We start from the raw sequence: 21217 nt of genomic DNA, 5'->3' as shown, positions 1-21217 counted from the left end.
CACTTGTTTGTCCACATTTTAGTGGGCCATTCGCCTTATAAGCCAATAATGTATTATGTCGTTGCCATAGTTGCCTTTGCCAACGTCTTGCACTTACAATTAAGGTGGAATTGTATTATATGTGATGACATGATGATGAGTGACATATATACCCTCACACAGACCTTCATGGCAAAAGATTAATAGCTCATCCTCCTACTTTTTGCAACCTTGTATCCACAGCTATTTTTTTTTTCAATATATTTCTTCAAATAGCTCTGCTACAAGCCGAAATAGGTTAGTACTGGCTGTTTTCGTGGCATAGCCCACACTATGATCATGAACTTTGTTACCAATGCGCTGAAAATGCGCTGAACTTCCTTCCTCCGTTTGATCCTGTATACTATAAATGTATTTAGTCCCCTTTTGATTCCCTGTATTGATATGATACTGCATTGACATAATATTGCATCACAGTACCTCAAATGCCAGAACTGTGTATAATAATATGTTGGTGCTACACTGTATTCTGTCGTGATAGATGCCGTCACTCGTACTCCTGTCCCTTCGGACAACGACAGTGGGACTGTCGTCCAGAGAGGTCATCGAATCGACTTGACCGCAGGTCAAGAAGAGATGACCATCTACTACACCCTGAATGGTTCCATCCCTGAACCCAATGGGCCAAGCACAAGGGTGAGGAATTCTGCACATTACAGAAATATAAATGCTTTATTCATACAGAGAATCACAGTATTGAATGGGTCAGTGTTACATAGCATCTGTCAAACAACTTGGCATAGGCAAGCAAATCAATTCTCCCTTATATTAATATCCATATTCCTATCATTCGTATGCAGATAGATTAGAGTCATTGTTCAGTGATTGAAAGTTTGTGATTGTAATCTGGTCATAAATAACTTCAGATAAAGGAATATGCAAAAAGGCGGGTAAGTTGCACAAGCTGATATGTCAATGACTGAATGAAAATTCTTCTGCCATTGCACAGAAAGCTTTTGTGTGACTATTTGATTTTGTGTGCCCATGTAACCAGATACTGAAGCCAGAGCAAGGCATTGTCTTGAAGCGATCAGGGCTACACATCATAAGAGCAGTGGCGCACAGCAGAAGCGCCCTCCCAAGTGAAGTCTTTACTTCCAGGTAAGAAATCGATAGTAAAGAAGCTATGTCCTCCACATTGTGTTGATGAAAACTGCTGTAAGTACATTGTATGTCAACCGTTTCCCTTCAATGAGCTTAACTAGGAAATTTGTAGACTTATCGGTACTAGTCTATTTTATGGGAATGTGTTCAAACATGGTTCACAAGGTATATTTTCCTATTGCTTTCTTTAACCAGTAGTGAATTCTACATCATTTAAGATATGTTGTTGTTTTTTTAATCACAAATAAGGACAAATTCTGATATGAGAATATAGTATCATGTGTTTTGATTCACCACTGGAATCCAGAGTTAAAACGTACATTGATTGAATTAAAAGTGATGGAGAAGTCAGTGTGTATGTTTGCTATTCTTAGCTACTGACCACTGACAAAGTAACTCCTAAGCGGGCATATGTTATGCTTGAAATGGAACGTGTCATGCGATTATTCCCTTCTTAAATGCAGGAGATATTGGGTGTTAGAAGGAGAATCTGGAGAATCGGATGATGGTGATGAAGATGATGCAGTTTCCATGGCGACAGAGGATTTCAATGAGCAACAGGTGCAGGAAACCCCCGGTCCTGTAAGTTCCAGCATCCTCAGTTTATCATCCGTCAATAGAGAGGGTCTTTCTTTTTTAAGCCTTTGCATGCCACATTAATTTACTATCGATTGGTTTGTGTGTGAAATTTGTGCACATAACACTCATTGGCATAAGAAGGGTTAATGCACAACACCAGTGTCTCATTTTAATGTCTGCTGGTCTCATTTGGCAAGACTTCCAATCATGTCTTCTGATAATTCAATTGAAGCATTTGCATTTTCTATCAATATTTTCAATGCCATGCATTGTGTCAATGTGACATTGTTTTGTGTGTTTGTTAAAATGTATTTGTGTTAAAAAAAGGCTTGCCGCAGTCTTTGCAGCATGAAACCAGAACATCAGTATCAGAAATACCAGGAACTTGTAGAAAATAAAAAGATAGAGAGGGGGGGTGGGGGAACAAAAACAAGGAAGTATGTGCCTAATGCCCTTTTATCAACCTTATATCAATCAGTTTGATATTTTCACTTAAGTGTTTTTGGCATGACATATGATGCCTTACATTGTGACCACACACACTTCACTTGTTTCATACTGAATTCTGAAATCCCCACAGACGTTTCATACACATGCCAGTTTGTGGCTTCTAACAGCTTCAGTGGCAAACCCTAAATTCCCGCAGAGAATGACATAATTGTTTGCCATGAGAAAAAATGTCTCATGTTTTGTAACTTTCTCTGCGGACAGAGGCTAAAGTGATGATGATATTGGGCAATACTGTGTTGGAACACTTGCATTGTCTACTCCTGAACACTGCATTCCAGCATGTGTCCTTAACTAGGGCACTATCGACAGGTTGTCTTTGTGTCTTTCCCAGTGCAGTCTTTGTATATATGTATTTCTTTCTTGTAATTTAATTTAAACACAGTGCAGTGCATAAATGATGTCCCTTTTCTTTTCTTTTCTGTATATCAGACTTTTCCTTTCTTTTTACCACTTCTAGTTGGGTGTCTGCCTTTTTTCTTTCTCCCTCACTCTCTTTCTTATTTCTTTCTCCCCCACTCTCTTTCTTATTTCTTTCTCTCTCTATCTTTTTATCTCTTATTAGTCTCTCTTCCTGGTTACTCTGTATTATGATTGTGAAGATATTTTAATTGTGTTTTAAATTTACGTGGATTGTATATTATGTGCGACTGCTAAGTTATATTGTTGTAGTTATTTTTTCATGTCTGAATTATGTATACAGTGTACTTTGTATAATTTGTATTGTATCTTTTCACCTGGAAAATGATTATCTTTTTTGTTGGAAGAAAGACTAATAAAAATATCTGTATCTGTATCTGTATCTGTATATGCTCTATCTGGATGGCAGGGATTGGATCACTGTTCTTCCCTACTCCTTTGTAGACTTTCTGGTGGAAATTCTGACAGAAGAAGAACAGCACTCTCTCCCCCTTCCTCGCGTAGATTGATGTTTTGGCATCAATAATAACAATAATAATTATTAAATTCACATTTATAAAGCACATAATAATTATCATGAATAAAATGGCAGAAATTGAGCAGCGATTTTGCTGTACCCTTTGTGGACAGCCCAGTATAGGTCATGCCTTGCCTTGCCTTGCCTTGGTCCCTTGACCCTTGCAGGGTCATAGGGGCACTGCACTGTCGACCTCATTCACCAACTGTCTCCACCTCTGGCAGTCATGAGCGAGGGTGTTTTTTTGTTTGTTTGGTGTCTTTCTGGCTAGTTGTGAAATTGGAAGTCACGACTGAAGCGGAACAATATCCTCCTCTTTCTACTTGCAGACTACCCAGTGGAGATGGTGGCAGTGTGTACCGATGGTGAGAGGGTGGATCTACAACACCAATACTGTAGAGCTCTACTGGGATCTACCGCACGCTGACCACTCTCACTTGGTGGAGGCATATCAGGTAAGGCTGGCTGTGAGGAAACCTTATTGTATGTGATGTGTGCATGCATACATGTGTTAATGTCTCCTTCATTGGCTCCCTTGCTGTAACCAGTCTAAAGAAAACAAAAAATGCAAAGGTTCCATTTTTCCTAAATACTTTTTTTTTTTTTTTGCACCATCTCTGACTCACTCTTTCAGGCAAGTGCTTATGGTTTACAGAATTGCACATTGGCACTTACGTAAGATTTGTCAAGACAGTACATATGCATTTACATTTGATTTTTTTACCATATGTTAAAGAATTCTGTGCCTTTGAAATAAATGTACAATGTATGCTTTGCTGCATTTTTATATGCTACATTGCATCTGCTCCTGTTCCAAATGCCCCCAGCATTAGAGATTAAGGAGTATAATCAATTTCATATTTCTGTTTTTAGAATGATTTGTGTGACTGTGTATATGTGTCTGTATGCCAATATCCCATGCACAGCAGGTTCCTTATGTTAATAAGGACTCAAGTCTAAATTCTCAACTTACATCACTCATTTAATAGCAGGCTTGTAAATGCAGTGTGTCTGGATAGAGACCATTATTGGATATTGCAGGACATTGGGAATGCCACATCCACACAAATTCTCAGAGATCTATTACATGTACTCAAACTATGGCAAGGTTATTTATTATTTTCTGTTGTTGAGGTAGCCTGATTGTCTAATTCAAGATTTATACATTGAGATAATGAGCAGTGAGTCTATACTGTGCAAAGAAATATCTTCTTATTTTTTCAAAGCCAAGTTCTAGAAATATGTTGAATAAGGATCATACTGCATATGTGTGAGGTTACACGTCATACATATGGTTTTTATTTTCACTTCCAGATATATGTCAATGACGTGTGTTACCATAACAACCTGGTGCCACCCTGCCATAGTGTTCGCATCACTGGATTGGTTGGTGGAGTCTCCTACTTGATTTGTGTGGTTGCCATGCCAACCTCTGCATCTCTCTTGCCTCAGGGATCTGTCAAATTGGTAAGATACAAAGAAATGCAACCTCAGAGCAGAATAGGACATTCTTAAATCTCAAAATCTCAAAGACAGCCGAGCTTCCGCCGACAGCAAGTGCTGGTTCAAATCCTTATACATGTAGCATGCAGCGGGTGCTGCATGATTATTCAAATTCATGAAATTCTTCCGTTGAGATGTTTTTATGCAACTGATTGACAAATTGCCCTAGATCAATGTAAATAGGCACTGAATTAATCAGTGTTTTAGTAGTAGCCATGATAAAAGAAATCATGGGTGTTTGTACTCGATCAATTCAGTGTTTACTTACGTCAATGTAGGGCAATTTGTCAATCAGGTACAACATGTACATCTATTGCAGTTGCCATTTCAAATTGATGACTTATTCTGTATGGACAACTTACATCTGGTTGCTCGTATTACTGTTCATAACTTGTGTTGTAGAACAGCAATGAGGTATTGCAAGACTGTGATCAAATGAAGTTACTCTGATAGAATCTTAATACTAATCTTAGTACAACTTATAACTACTCTGATCAAAATTAAGCTTCGTTCTACCCTTGTTGTGCCACACTTGTGTGAAGATAATTATGACTTGCATCTCTTGTGATATGTGCTCAAAGAAAATGATACAAAAAATGAATTAAAAAAATTATCAATGGTCCAGGTTTCATGACAATTCTCTTTTCCTTTCAGAGGTTTGACTGTCCGCTAGTCTCCGATCAAGGAGGCCCCATTTTGTCATGTGAGATCACCGACATCCCTCACCAGCTACCCGTGGTTTGGTCACCCCTCCCACAGCCTGGATTCAAGTATCAGCTCTATGTAAATGGTGTCCAGCACAAAGAAGAGGTACTCATAAATATTCATATGGGATACTTTTTGTTTGTTATCTTTTCTTTCTTTTGAAACCTATATTAAATCTTGCTTTCTCCCCATTTAGCAAAGGTTTAATAGAGGTGGAGATCCACCATTGCTCTTTGGCTTTCACACATGTCATTTGGTAACATTTGCCAGTGAACAGAATGAAGCCATTTAAAGGTCGTTTTCAGTTTTTGGATACAATTAAGTGAATGCAGTATGATTGTTTGTCGTCATTGTTTCCATACAGACTGAACTGACATGAAAATCTTGAAACCTTGCCGTTAATTTGCACTCATTTGCATCCCACTTCCATATTCTGAATCACGAAGAGGAGAATTTGATAAGCAAGAAAATTTGAATAATGCACAATATTTTTGGCACAGTGGTCTCATGTAACGGTCCATCTTATAGACATGCCAGTGGAGTTCTTCGATTCCTATGCTTGTTGTAGTAATATTAACATCGCTGTCTCAAAAATTTGTGGTACTTTTGCTCTTGCAGCTCCTCCATACTGGTAATGAGAAAGAATGCAGAGTTATTGTTACTGACTGCTTACCAGATCGGCCTTTAAGAGTTCATCTCCTTGCCCTGCCCTCTGAACCAGGTAAATACTGCCTTTTGTACTCATACCCTGAGACGCAAGTTTTGTGAATACGGGCAATGTTGTAAGGCATGCCTACAGTTACGGATGCTTAACAGGGAGATTGCCATTTATTATCACATTTCATCTCTCAAAGTTTTAGCATCACTTTATATGAACAGTTATTCTGAAGATTGTCAGCAGCAAACATCTGCAGGCTGTTTTGATATATACACTTTGTGTTAGCTGAATTGTCACATGTATATTTTGTTTGTTTGTTTGTGCGTGTTTGATTGCCAATTTACAATTACATGAAGTAAGTATATGATACATCCATTCATCACTGAAAAAGAAATACAAATGTATGCACCATCGATATTTGGAATTACAACCTTTAACTGTTGCAATATAACACCTCTAAATATGTTTTCAGTCATTTTTAGAGAAAATAGTCCTCTGAATTCACATTTACCATAACCAAGATGGTTTAACTTTTGTTTTGCCCAAAGGACCTTGAAAAGTTTGATAGTGGTGTTGAAAGGTGATATGTAGTTAAATGTTCCACAAAATACCCCCCCCCCCCTTAAGAAAAAGCAAAGAAGAGACATTGTTAATTACTTAAAAAGCTGTAAATTAGATACATATATTCTTTTTCCCCCTTCTAATTCTTGTTTGATTGTTTGACCAAGCTAAAGGAACTGACCAGACTGGGTTGCTGTCCAATGACCTTGACATCAGCATGCCTCTCTATGTGGACCACATGACTGTTCCTAAGTCTGGAAAACTTGTTGGTCTGCCGTATCTCCAGGTCCTCGAGGGATCTCTCTCCCCACCAGGTGAGGATGCTCACTCTCTGACCGGCTGCATAGAGAGTTGAGAGTCATGAGATGGGGAGGTAAACAGTGTGAAATATACTGTAAAACCAGAAAGATTTACATCAGAATGAAACTTTTGTGAATTTTGCAAGGAGCCATGATTCGCGAAAGTAAAATGCACGTGACAGCATGTGTCTACATAAAAAGCATTGAATGCCAGTGGCAATTCCCGAAAGTTCCGTGCTGCGAATGTTTCTGGTTATATAGTAACTCGTGGAGAGTCCTGATAAAAACCTTTCAGCCTTCCTCTCAGACAGATGTGTCAGTCACATAATCATGACACTTCTCATGCTGGACTTTCTCTCTGATGGTTAATGGGATTATCTCATTGTGAGACGGGTTTCTCACATTATCATTAATATACCTTCATCAAGACGGTCATGAAACAAAAGCAAAGTTAAGAGATTTCTGTTCTCTATCTTAGGTTACTTATACCATAGGACCAGATATTTCCACATCCGTGAAACTTTCGCAGATATTGCAAGGAACTAAGATTTGTCAGAGTAAAATGCATTTAAAAGGTTTTGTCTATTTTTTTGTGCCATTTTGTGAAAGATTCATGAAGCAAAAAAGGCTGTCAACCCATTTGGCAAATGCTTGTGGTTTTTACAGTACCGCTAAGTTTCCCCCAAATTGATAGTGTTTTGGGGCTGATAATGGATATATTTGTGTCTTGGTCTTAAGGGCCAGATGCTAGGCTGCTGCCAGAAGTGTCGGTGGATGAGGAGAATGTTTCCAAGGAAGCCTCAGAGAGTCTGGAGTCAGCAACAGTAGAGGACTGTGCCCTGAGTCCCTCCTCAGTCAGTCCAGCCAAGATTAACATGGATGTCAACAGCACTGTCAGCAGAAATTCTGACGGGTAATGCTCTTGAAATCTACTTTGACCCACATCATCTTGTCCCAGAAACCGTTCATGTGTGTGTGTGTGTGTGTGTGTGTGGTTTTAGTGTTGTACATTGTGTATATTGTGTATATTATCGTGATTTTTACTGTTCTTTGTTAGTTCATAGGATAGTGTGAAAAATCTTATACTGTATACAATGTGCAGTAAAATTCAGAGTTGCCAAGTTGTTGGTTACAAAATTACCCCCAGGACAGTCTTTCATAGTTTACTACTGACAAAGGGTACGTTCGAGCGCTCTCCTTAAGCGAATTGTACCGTACCGTACCTGCTGCAGAGGAGCGCTCGAACGCTCCTAAAGTGTACCGTACTATATTGTGCTGAGCCAAAAGTGGACCACTTCCCGATGTGCTCCAAAAGCGTACCAAAGAGTACCAAAAGTTCTTCGTAAAGCATGCGCGTATCATGCGCATACGTCACAATGGAAGGACATCATTCTCTTTGTTCGGGACAGCTGTAAGTAGTTCAAGCGCCAGGTGAATGACATTCTTGCTACCAACAAGCGTGACCTTTTCTAAAAATAACTTGTGAGGTACGCTTTCTCCACAGAGCGCTCGAACGCTCAAAAACTGGCATAGTTCGTAACGGAATGCTTTGGTTCAGTTGGCTTTGGTTCGCTTTAGAGCACTCGAACGCACCCGTAAGTACCACTACTTAATGAGGTTAAAAATTTGTGGGCTGAAAAATGTACAATATACCTTCAGTGATGTAGAAGGCATATCTGAGTTTATTTTTCAACTTTTGTGTCTCTTCTGTTCACCACAGTTTCCAGAGTCTTCCAGAAGATAGTGGCAGTCAGAGAGGTGGTGAAAAGTCGATGGGTGAGGTCGAAGCAGATGAAAATGAGGTAGGAAATAAATCCTCTCCTTCCCTTCCTGCTGCTGCATGCAACCCTCCCAAAAGCCCCAGCATGGCTTCAAGTAGCTCACACAGTACCGCTGAACAGGCCAAGGGTAATGGAGCGGGAGCTTCAGATGGTGCACAGGGTGGTGAGAGCCAGGATGCAGGACTGGAAACTCCAAGCCCTGCAGGAGAGGATGCCTCTGGGGTCACATCAAGAATGAGCAGTGATGAACAGCCAGAGGATGATTCACAGGAAGGCGAGCAGAAGAGGATGACCCCGGCTACCAGTGAAGCAACATCATCCGTCCCACATGCAAATGATGCAGTCGATGCCACCTTAACTGCCAAAGGCACTGGAGTACCTGGTGGTGACCGAGCGACGGGAGAACAGGAGGTGATGATAGGACCCAATAATGATACATCAGTTCTCCAAGCTCATGGTGATGCCACCGCTACACTACCCTCTACTGACGTTTCACATCCAGAAGGAAGTAGTGCAGTATGTCATGAGGATATCTCACCTGTTGGAGAAAATGCTAGAGAAGTTGAGGGTGGTGATGTCCCCCCACTTCTACAACGGAGTCATGAAAAGGAAGAAAGAGGGCTAGCAGCTGGAGCAGAAGAAGAGTTAACTCCATTGAAGGATACTTCCCAGCAGCAGCTCACAGGCAATCCTCCACACCAAGGGGAATTCAAAAGCCAAGACAGAGCTGATGAAAGCTTACTTTCTCGACAACCTGATGAAACCAATGTTCCCTCAGCTAATCCTGACCCACAAGCTAGCAACATGGATGATAGTGTCCACAGGGCCCCAGACACTGCACCAGACAAGGATAGTGGTGTGCTGCCAACAGCAGGTGAAGATGCTGCACCATATGGACAAACCACCAGAGACGAGGATGTCACTGCATCGACTTCTGTCATGCCTCCTGGAGTCCGCTCCAATGTAGAGGTACCTGAAGAGGAACAAGGTGTGACACAGCCTGGGGAAGTGGTCAATAATGCTGCTGATGAAGACTTACCTGCTCCTCCATCCTATGGTGATGCATGCGATCTTCCTACCACCCCTGTCTTTGCAGCTGGCATGCCTGGTGAAAGGGATGACCACAATGGGGAGACAAGCAACCAAAACCCAGCACCAGGGAAAATAAGAGATATAGTGCCATCAAATGATGCCGCCCACCACAATGGTATCAAAAACTCAGTGGCTCCAGAGATTTCTGATGGTCAACAAGATGGGACACAGCCTTTGGAGATGGACAATGATGCTGATGATGAAGACTTACCTGCTCCTCCAGCGTATGATGATGCTTGTGATCTTCCTACTGCCCCTGCCCCTGCCCCTCATGCTGGCATGCCTAGTGAAAGAGGTGACAAGGATGGGGAGACCAGCATCCAAAACCCAACACCAGTGAAATCTGGAGATACAGTACCATCAACCTTTACTTCCCACCACAATGGTGTAAATGAGTCAGTGGCTCCAGAAGATCAACCTCCCCAAGATGAACCTGTTGGGGAAGACCTTCTTGCCAGAAGTGCATCATCCAGTCTGCTTCCTGAATCAGTTGCCATGACAACAGCAAGTGTTGACAGCAAACAAGTGAAACCTGACCAAGAACAAGAAATACTTCTCAATGGCCGAGACCATCTCACACAGCACCACCCTGCTACCAAGCCAAATATTACAAGTCTTCCACTTGATTCCATCAAACCAGATGAGCATCCAGATTCAGGTGCTCCTTCCATTGGTCTGCCAACAACCAGTGATGGTGCTACCTCCGTTGCCGAGGGTGATGCCTCTTCCAAAGAGGAAGAAGATGCTGAACAAGACTGTGAACCTGATGCAGGGGGTTCAGAGAAGTATGAGGATGACTTCGAAGATGAGAGTCATGATGGTGAAGCCAACAAGGAACCAGATGCAGAGCAGCGAGTGCAGCACATGCCATCATTATTATCATCAGAAGCAGTGGAGTCAGAAGCTAAATCAGGAAATCCATCTGAAATTGCCAATCCTTTGCCAAGAGCGTGCATGGAGGAGGAAGATGACAAGAAAGGAATCGAGGATGGTGAAGATCAGTTAAGGGGTGATGATATTCATGAAGGGGAAGTGTCACTGGCTGCTCAGAGCCCCACCCAAGCTTTGCATGTGTCCTCACCCTTGCATGAAAAGCTTTCCTCCATGCCCAATGCTAGCGCTTTGCATGATGAAAACTGCAACCTTGTCAATGCTAGTCCCGCACATAAAGGAGCATTGTCTGACAGTGCTCAGACTTCGGACAAAGCTCAAGATAGAGTTGTCTCACAACTTAATGCAAATGCGACTAATGGTGATGGTGCAGTGCTTGCTGAGGCTGGGTGTGAGGCTGATCATGCCGTAGTGGTCAATGAGGTGCTTGGAAAAGGGCAAATAAGATACAAGGTGAGCTGGTTTATTCTTTGTTGTTGCAATGTTTTCAAATAACGCATACACTAACTGTTTCCTTTACTGCTGCTTGGAGTTGTGTTAAGAAGCATTATTATGTGTTGAGTGATAGGTGAAGGTGACTAGCTCTCTATGCAAGTTACTGTGCTGTGTGTTCTTCTTTAAACCCCAAGTTGCCCTAAGCTTGCCGACCGACTTTTCCCAAAATTACACACCTCATGTGGTGACACAACAAGAAGCATTGATAATACGTTTTTAGATTAATTCATTGTCGGTGTGCAGTAGACTGTCATGTCAACAAGCAGGCAACAGCATTTCACTTACATTATTCATTGCATACAATGAACATAAAAACATTCACCAACTCTCTTTGTGGTGCTCTTACAGTTCCTCTTTTCTCTAAGAAAATTGTTGAAATGTTTTCATAGCAAAGCAAAGAGTCCTGTGTGAAATTTTACATTTGTATTTTGTTGTTATATATACTGTAAAAGTGGTCATTTTTGCAGTGTTCATATTTTTGGTGCATTTTGTGCAACCAGACACTAGTGGGAAAATAAAAGCATGCTAATATTTTTGCTTGCCCTATGTTCCAACTGTTGAAGTCTTGATTCCACTGAATTAAAAACATGCGAAACTATTCTTACCCCGCCAAGCACGAAAAATTAGTTACTTATGCACTGTTGTCACTGTCATAGAAATTAATGTATTCAAAATTGTCATTTGATTTGCAAATATTCAACTGCAGTTCTAAGCGCACATATAAGAACAACAGAAAAAAAACAAAAACCCAGATATCATCTATACATGTACTTTTAAAAGTGAAATAATAAAGAAGGCTTTAATACTAGGTGTACTCACTGTTGCAATTTCATATGACTTGGGTGCATGTAACATGACGTGCAGAACCGCATGTTGATATCATAAGCCTGTCCAGTGTGAACTCACTGTGTATGTAGCTACCAAATCACACCCACCTATCAAACAAAAACATTGTGCCATGGGGGCAGCTATCATAAGTACCATTTAGGTCCTCTTTTTCTTTTTGCCCTCTTTATCTACTCACATCTCTTTAATGCACTTGCATGTTCATTGTTGCCATGAATATTTCGTTGTATTCTGCATTCTTTCAAGGTTGAAGAATCATGTTCTTTGATACATTCATATAGCGCATGTTTGTGGATTTGAATTCATCATATTTTAAATTTTATCCCTTACCATGAATGGCGAGCAGGAAGGCCTCACACCAACACTCAGGAGTGTGCGAAGCACCGCCAATCATCCCGAGCTCCACATCCACTGGAACCACCCGGATACAGACACCGGGGCGGGGCAGGACAAAGGTTCCACCAGACCCCACCCCCGTCTCCATCACTATCTGGTCTGCTTGGAAGGGATCGACTTCATCAACCAGGACGTCAACAGCCATGCAAGGTGATTGCAACTCAAAGACTTTCTACCCTTAAAAAATGTCTGTGAATCTTTTAGAGGTCTATTCATTCATATGATGTACCAAGGTCTAAGTCCCATATAAAAACTTATAATGTTTTCAATGTAAAATGCTTCTCTTGACTCTGTTACAGTTGTAATATTCCTTTCCTTTTCCTGTAGTTGGTTATAATGCTGTTTGAAGCTGCAAGTCTAGTCCAAGGTAGAAGCATTTTATATTCTTCTTGACAGAAATCGTTGCAGTTGCCTTTCAACACATTTGGTTTTTTTCTGTTGCTATTGTATGTGATGAATGTATTCTTTTTTTCAATTCACAGGCATGAGACAAGCTCAGCTGATGGTCAAAGCAGCAGCAAACATTATTGGAATGCAGGGCGGGGGACACAGCTCGTCGTTAACCGTGGACTGTGTGAGAGTTCTCAGTACCGGTGAGTTTTGGGACATTTGTCCATTTGTTTTGGGGGGAGTTTTTTTTTTTTTTTATAAAGAGTGCATATATATCCATCTTCGTGAAGTTGACTTTGCAGCATTTGTCCATTTGTTTTGGGGGGAGTTTTTTTGATAAAGAGTGCAGATATATCTATCATCATGAAGTTGTGTTTTACATGACGTTTTGATGATGACAGTGTGTTTTGAAAAAGACCATATTTTATTGTTTCCTCATTTTTTCACTAAAATGAAACATAACTGTATTGGGAGTATTGACATTTTCTGACACAGATAATACTTTTTTGTAAGTTTTCCAGCTTGAGGAACAAGTTACATTCTTTCCGCTGCTCCATCTATATCACAAAGAGCAAAAAGTATGTCATAGTGTTTATTAGTAACTTCAGGGGTTTTTTTTATCACTGACATTTTGGTAGATGTTTGATCTGCAGTGGAGATAAGGCAAGGTTGTATGTGATTAATTGGCAATTTTATGTTTCTGTCTTTGATTTCTTTTCAGATGAAATTGTGTCTTTTTGAAAATTGTAAAGTTTTTGAATGCAGTTTGTACATTTTTGTATGATTTCATACTTGTGATATAGCTGTTGTTTTTGAACAAGAGAAGGTGATAAATTGTTTTGTAGAGCACAATACCATTTCTGAAATCTACTCAGTTGAAAGTTAATTGTGTCTTTCACTACCCTGTAGACAACATTCGTGTTTGCGATAATTGTATGTCATGATGCTCATGTTGAATGATTGTAATACAAAGTAATACAAACTTCCATGGTGCTTATACCAAATTATGCTGGCTGTGTGGAAAGTGATAACAGAAAAATGAAATAACAGCTGGCAACCTGTATTCCGTAGATCTTTGGTTTATTGCAATGAAGTGATGCATGATATATATACATTGTCAACATGCTGGAGGCTGGTTAGTCTTTTTAACAACACTATCGTGTTGCGCTGTGCTGTTTTTTTTTTCTAATGGAAATTCATTGGAGTTGAAGGAAAATGATTCGCATTGTTGTGTCTCTTCTCGACTAGCATTTACTTTGCCTCTGGGGTGAGAAAAGCTTGGCAGCAGCATATTAGTCTTTTGTTGTCATAGTGTACACCATTCTCATATTGTTTGCTACTTCATTTCTGGGCATCTCACTTCATACTTTTATGCTTCTCACTCAATACGTTCACACAATGTGACAGAGTCAGTGTCGCTGTAGTCCTCAAGCACCCGGACGGCAAGAAGAAACTGAGCAAGTCCACCTCAATCTGGATGGCTGTTACTACAGGAGGGCACCCTGTACCCCCCAGACTCTCCCTGGTGTCGGTGGGGGTGCAGGAAGCGATGGTGTCCTGGGAGCCCGGCCGCTGCCATGAGGACATCGAGGTGTTGGGATACACTGTGCTGAGGAACGGCAAACCCCTGGGGAAAATGGTGCCCTATGGCATCACAGAGAAAACCATTCAAGATTTGAAACCAGGTGAGGATGGCACTCACCATCATGGACTTACGTCCTTATGACTTGTTTGTGCATATCTCTGAAAGCAACAGTAAAAAAATAAACATCTGTACCTCTCTACGGTTTCAATTTTGTGTATAGAGAGTACCCAGTGTTGTGTCAAGTTTGGTATGTTTGTAATAGCTTTCTGTGCCATGTCTATATCATTTAGAGTGATGGGGGGGGGGGGGTTCTGCTTGAAGAAGCCTAGAATGTGCATGTATCAGACTAAATAAAAGGTCATAAATGAGAAAAGGATTGTGATTATTGTTGTGGAAAGTCAGGTTATGGTCTTTGCCAAGTTTTCCGAAAAGATTTTCAAAGTACCAGCTTTTAAGACATTATGTCATGACTTGTTATGACTGGAAATTTCTTTAAGTGTCAGTGGTGAGACCAGAATTCTCATTTCATCTCCCTGTTCTGGTCCCTTGTCTGTATAGGCTCTAAGAGCACTCTGAGCGTGGCAACAGTCACCTCCATTGGGGGTCCCAGGAAGTGCTCCAACAGCATCACGGTGGTCTGTCCCCGGGTTCCAGACACACCTTCTATCGCCATCAAGCAGTCCAGTAGTCTCCATTCAGCCACAATCACGTGGCAGAAACAGAAAGCCAAACACCTGGCTGGCTACATGTAAGACACACCCCGTCCTTCAAGAATTTTTTTTTTTTTTTTTTTTTTACACTGGTGCTCAACAACCACATCAGAGAGACAGTCTGATTTTATCTTAATGTTGAATCAGTTTAGATGAATTGACATTTGATACTTATGATAATCATAACCCTGGAAGTAAAGGAAAAATTTAAATAATGAAATAAGAGAAGACCAGGCACTGTCAATCACAAAGTCCCTGGTTCTAGTCCCATTTGCTGCAGGGGTTGTGCCCCTAGGCAAGGCACTTTATCCTCACTGGCTTCTCCTTTGGAGGGAACTTTAAGTCTTCAGTCGTGTGGTTGCATGCTTAAAGTATTAGTACTTCGTTTGTGATCACTTGCAAAACAAATGACTTCAAATCAAATTACATCTATAAGATTCTGAGTGGAGATATGAAATATCAATATGGAGTCATAGATTTCCAAATATTGCTCTTCAACCAGACACAGTACATCCTTTGATTTTCTACTATAATTAAACTGCAGTTCTGTGAACCCAGGAAATTTGTTAACTATGTTACATACGCATATTCATACTGCTTGGATATTCTCAACCATCGTGAACCTGTGGAATGATTGACTTTGCATCGTACCACATGCACTCAATGTGTGCTTCGTCCTTTACACAGCATCTACACTGATAAGAAGCAGAGAGCTGAGATTGAGATGAGTGACCTAGACAGGCAGTCTCAGTGTCAGTATGTCTTGGAAGACCTCATGGAGGGCAGAGATATTAGCGTATACATGAAGGTGAGAGAAATCGTCAGCACTTCAGAGAATGATACCAAGCAATGCTCTTTGCACGTACATTGTAAGTCTAGCCATACCATACATGTGCAAACTACCATCATATCATGCAGAAATCTTGAGAGGTGGTGCCTCTTGTTACCTCAGTTGCTACAGAAGGTTCCACAAAATATTTGTGACCATGCGTCACAAAACAAAAAGTCGCACCCCTTGATTTCAAGTAAGGACTCAAGAAAGGTGAAACGGGTCATCAAAGTCAATTTTGAGTTTTCCATATTTTCTGAAAGATCTATTCTTCTTCTACATTATTCTTGAGTTTGGGATCATTAATTGAATGGGAAAGCCGGTTTTCAGCAATTTTTCTACGACCCCTTTTTTGGTAGAGTGGTGTGGTCAGGTTTTTCTTGGAGGTTATTTTTCATTTCTTGAAAATCCTATGCACACTCTTCATTTTCAACTCTAATAACTTTTGAAAGGATAATGCTACTGCTTTGAAAGTTGGCATTTATCATGGACAGAATGTGTTAACAGAGCACGCTCAATTTCAGCTTAATCTGATAATCCCTTTATTGTTGCTACAGTGGTTTACATCATGTTTTTGTCTCATTCATGGCACAGGTGGCACGGCTTAGTAAAGATTAAGGGCATGAATAGACCCTGTACTTCAGAGCCTCTTTTCTCGGTTCAAACTTTTCCAGAGTGTGGGCTTTCTTTTCAATATTTATATTGGTTAGGAGAGTCCATTTGAATTGAGTTATACATCATTTTAAAGCTTAGAGTCTGCTCTTTCAGAATCTGCCCTTGACTAAAAATCCATGTCTGGCGACTTTTTGTTGGTTTTGTGGTGCAGGGTCACATTTACTGTTGCAGGTTCTGTAATGTTATTTGGAACAGGGCCTTGATGTGCGCTTGGGTATTTCATCTGCTCATTGTAATGCATCATAAAACGACTTTTTTTTTCTTTTTTGCACAGGTACCATCTATTACTGTAGACATGCAGTGGAGGTGGTGACCAATTCCTTATCTGCACTGGTAGTACCTTTCCCCACTTAAACTACTTGTCACCAGAGTATGGTAATATCCTATCCATTAGTTACAATGCATGCTAGGTGTTAATAGGCAAAGGGGTATGGTTTGTACTGCCCAGCTAGGATTCTGCACAATGCCATTGAGTTAAAGTGCAGACAGTATAATTCCATTAGACTGTAACAAAGAATTGCTCTTCTTGCTTTCGTGCGTGTCGAAGCTCATTGTTTTTACGTTAATGTCATCTCCAGGCTTATGCAGGCTGGAAGAACCTCCCACCAAATCACAACTCAAGCAGAGTTCTCTGCTGTGTGATGAGTGGGCGCAGCAATACATTGTCAGTCACAGGCAAGGCCCCGCCTTCCTCTCCTTCAACAAGACTGGAAGGAATGCACTCAGGAGGTGTGGACATAATGTGGGAGGGGCTTCAACAGGATGAGGGGTGTCACCTAACAGTAAGTCTTATAAACTCATAGGTTTGATGATTTTGTATTTGTAAAAAAAAAAAAATGATAATAATAAAATTTACCCCCCCCCCAAAAAAAAAAAAAAAAAAAAATCTGCGTGTAGCAATTTAAAAGATTCTAGTTTTTGTTTTTAAAGGGCTTCATGTAATGCCAAATCGCTTCTCCCCCCCCCCCCCCCCCCCCCGCAAACAGCTGCATTAGTGTATCTTTCTTTTAGAAACTCATAAAACTTGAAAAGTAAATATTTGAAACATGATTACAGATACTTGTGGACTTTGCTTTCATTATATGGTTCTGCAGGAGAGTATAAACAGAATCACCCCTGACAAGCATGGTATGTGCAAATATATTATGAACCATTCTGCAAGCATTTACAAGTCAACAGTATACCTTCTAAAGCAAAACTTGCTTTTATTTTCCAATAAAACTTTGTTATTGCTTTTATTGCTTTTTATTGCTGAAGTTAGACTGGACAGTGTTTGGCAAGTTCTTATTGAACAAATATGATACGTGGGATTCAAAAGGATAAGCTCATAAAGAATGCATGATTGCTAATATTGTTCCAGGATTATAGTGCCGTTGCCAAGCCCTTTTATACCGTGGACAGGAATGTTATATGTAAACATTCTGATATACATGTATACCTGCAGGGTTTTGTTGTACTGCAAGAAGGGATTCCACACGGCCCCCTGCTGGACCCCCACAGCACACGCTGCACTGTATCTCCCCTGAAGCCAGGGACCACCCTCTCAGTCCAAGTTATGGCTGTTTCTCATGACCTCTTTGAGCCAGGAGGTGAGTTTAATCCCTCATATCTTTATTTTTGTTTCTTTATATTTTCTAAATAGCACAGACTTTCCTTGTGTGGTGTGAGGTACTGTAAAAATGCAAACTTGATATTTTGTACTGGGCTACTATCAGTGAAGTTTTCTTCATGGATGATTTTGTGGATGAAAGAATTCCTGCATATATCTGTATGTAGGAAAAAAATGAAAAAGATGAATACTGCATGATTTACACAATGCAGAAATTTTAGACATGCTGCAAATGTTCATTTTTCCCCCCTTGAATGGACTAGAAGAGTTGGAAAAGTCATAACTGTCAAATAATCTATCAATAATCCTAAGGGTGTTTGTACATCTTGAGTTGCCCCATGAAATTCACCCATCCACACACAATTCTCCCTGTTGCAGGTGATGATCTTCGCCAACAGTACCCGACCTGTGAGCCTGGCCCCTCTCTGAAGGTTGCCTACACCGGTCTCTTGGCTCAGCCCACCAAGGTCTGGACAGAACTGGTGACAGGACACTCCATGCTGGTTGTCTGGCGTAGAGGTAATCATTTTAGGCATCAGGCAGGTTGAATTTACCGGATATTTATCAGATTAAAAAGCACATTGGGCTGGCAAGAGTCTATGGTTGAATGTTTGTTTGAACACACTGTGATAATAATAATGGTTGCATTGTTTGTATTCACTATGGAAAGATGATATGAGAAAAACAATGTTAGTATTACATTGCTTCTATTCCACTTGAATAGTGAGCATGCAAAAGTTGTAGATATATTGATAAAAAGGTTTCATTCAACTGTGTACAAATACCTTTTGTTGACTGTGTGTTTCAAATCAGCATGATTTATGACGTGGAAAGCCAGTATGTTTCAAATACAGTATGTAGATATTATGAAAGACTGCATGGCATACACTAGTATCTTCTTGCCATTACAATGTACATTGTTTGTCATGAAAAAAGAGCTCACATACAGTGTACATGCATGTTCCATTGTTCCATGTGAATGCTATTGTAACACCTTTATTTTGTAACGTTATTGTTTTTCTTCGATGGCGTACGATTGGCGGTGTTACATTGGTAATGTTTCTCGACAGCACACAGAAGAGACCAGTTCATATAAGCATTCAAATCCAGGCTCTTTATTTAGTCACAAGAGGATATAACGCTTTACAGGAATATGATATATTAATAGGTACTCCCCATCAAACGGCCATATATTGCCCCTAAAGAGGGATGGCAAGGGAGACCAACGCTTTGTGTCTTTACCCGAAGAGGGTGAAAGAGAGAACTCTTGACCAAAGCACATGGTCACTTTTATAATACATCTATACTCGAAGGAGGGGCTTAATCTACAATATTCAAATATTCAAAATAGAGGGATTCAGATTACAATAAAACAAAGGTGTAGGTTAATAATGACCACTGTCAATCCATGGGTCACTGACACCAGTGACTCACATTTTACATGATGGGGATGATGGGGGAGAAACTTAGCACTGGTAGACAATGGGGAGACAAGTTATCCAGAAATGTTTATGGGAGAGGTTAGGCTCCTAGGGAGGTAGGGTGTGTAAACTGACCACAGGATGTGATGACCAGTCGGGGTGGACAAAATTCTGGGAATAGCAATGAAGGAGTTTTCCCTCATGTCTGTAGTGGTTGAAGCTTGGTTTTGCAGCGACAACGCTCCTACATTTGATATATTACACTATCATGCAAGACCCTATGCATCTGGCAGATTAGGTAACTCCTTGCGATGCCATGATCCTTGGATGAATTGCAATATTCTTTGCTGCACACAACCAATCGTTATTGTCCACAACCCATATGTGTGTATTATATATGAATAATCTGAATACTGATATTCATGACTCATGGTATCTAAAGGGAAGAAGCCAAACAAGACACACTACACAGACCCAGACTCCTTTATGGTGAGATGGTGGCAGACTGATCATCAGGAGGACACAATGTCTAGCCAGGAGACCAGTGGTAGGAGAATATCTCTCTGTTTTTCAGTTTTTTGATTGGGATAATTCACATTTTAATGACAGTTTTTCCTGTTTATCATTGAGGCCATGGAAGTGGAAGTGTGTCTATAGGTATGACTTCTGTGGTTGCATGACTTGTGTAAGCCATATCCCCATGTTGACACTGACAACTTGTCATTTACATCAAATAGTTTAACTATTCGTGAAACCCATCTCGAGTTTTGGAAACCGCGGAAACTTTCATTCAATGTGTAGAAAATACATAACTGCTTCTGTTCAGTGTGTCATGGAAATCTGAAAGATTGAATGATCATGTCTTTGTGTGTGATCTCATCAATTTGTAGACAAACATGTCCAAAAAAGGAACCAGTGGGAATAAAACTTTTTGATTCAAGCTGGTTCCTTTCCTCTGACATGTTTGTTAAGTAAAATAATGTAGATCAGCATTTGCAGTCATACAGATTTCATTTGGACAGAGGGAGACAAAATTGAAGAATACTTATACCCCTAACATAATTTCTCTCAGACTACATGAGAGGTCATATACTGTACCATGGCAGTCCTAATCACTTACAATATTTTACAAGACATTACCTGTACTCACAGCTTATCACATTGCCCATTTCAGATGACAACCTGCCTATTGAGGGTTTAGAGTCTGGATGCTCGTACACCATCATAGTGGAGGCAAGAAAATGGAGCACATACTATGATGACGAAGGTGAGTCTGGTAGACTACAGGGATTCTTGGCACTCCTGAAATCAGTTATGAGTGCTATCAGAGAAAAGCTGAGAGATTATGCAACAACAACAACAGAATGGAACAAAAAAAAAAATGAAAGAATGATGTTGAACTGCATATTTCTCTAAACTTTTAGACGCATAAAAGCACTGTCATTACCATTTGCATTGAACACATATATTTGTGGTCTGCAAATTAAGATTCAAATTTGTTTATATGTTGCATTAGACATAGTGTATGTCACCTGCCTGATATGATTTGTCGTTGTGAATATGTGAAAGAATCTATATTCCCTGTTCACTTGAAGACTGGAATGT

General features: G+C 40.4%; 1 protein-coding gene across 1 annotated transcript in view; it reads left to right on the top strand.

Moving 5' to 3' along the window:
* Positions 1-21217, top strand: part of LOC140244889 (uncharacterized) — a 66913-nt gene that overhangs the window by 19656 nt on the left and 26040 nt on the right. Inside the window, exons 20-39 of the mRNA XM_072324501.1 lie at positions 521-675; positions 1034-1140; positions 1608-1725; positions 3496-3621; positions 4481-4633; positions 5324-5479; positions 5993-6095; positions 6767-6907; positions 7631-7805; positions 8613-11109; positions 12344-12543; positions 12876-12986; positions 14191-14468; positions 14927-15116; positions 15766-15886; positions 17161-17364; positions 18027-18171; positions 18570-18710; positions 20055-20159; positions 20787-20879. Of these exons, the coding sequence (XP_072180602.1) occupies positions 521-675; positions 1034-1140; positions 1608-1725; positions 3496-3621; positions 4481-4633; positions 5324-5479; positions 5993-6095; positions 6767-6907; positions 7631-7805; positions 8613-11109; positions 12344-12543; positions 12876-12986; positions 14191-14468; positions 14927-15116; positions 15766-15886; positions 17161-17364; positions 18027-18171; positions 18570-18710; positions 20055-20159; positions 20787-20879 (5319 nt within the window). The remainder of the gene's footprint in view (positions 1-520; positions 676-1033; positions 1141-1607; positions 1726-3495; positions 3622-4480; positions 4634-5323; positions 5480-5992; positions 6096-6766; positions 6908-7630; positions 7806-8612; positions 11110-12343; positions 12544-12875; positions 12987-14190; positions 14469-14926; positions 15117-15765; positions 15887-17160; positions 17365-18026; positions 18172-18569; positions 18711-20054; positions 20160-20786; positions 20880-21217) is intronic.

The sequence above is a fragment of the Diadema setosum genome, chromosome 2 (genome assembly GCF_964275005.1).
Source record: "Diadema setosum chromosome 2, eeDiaSeto1, whole genome shotgun sequence".
In the NCBI taxonomy this organism is placed as follows: Eukaryota; Metazoa; Echinodermata; class Echinoidea; order Diadematoida; family Diadematidae; genus Diadema; species Diadema setosum.
This window is presented reverse-complemented; position numbering and strand designations above follow the sequence as displayed.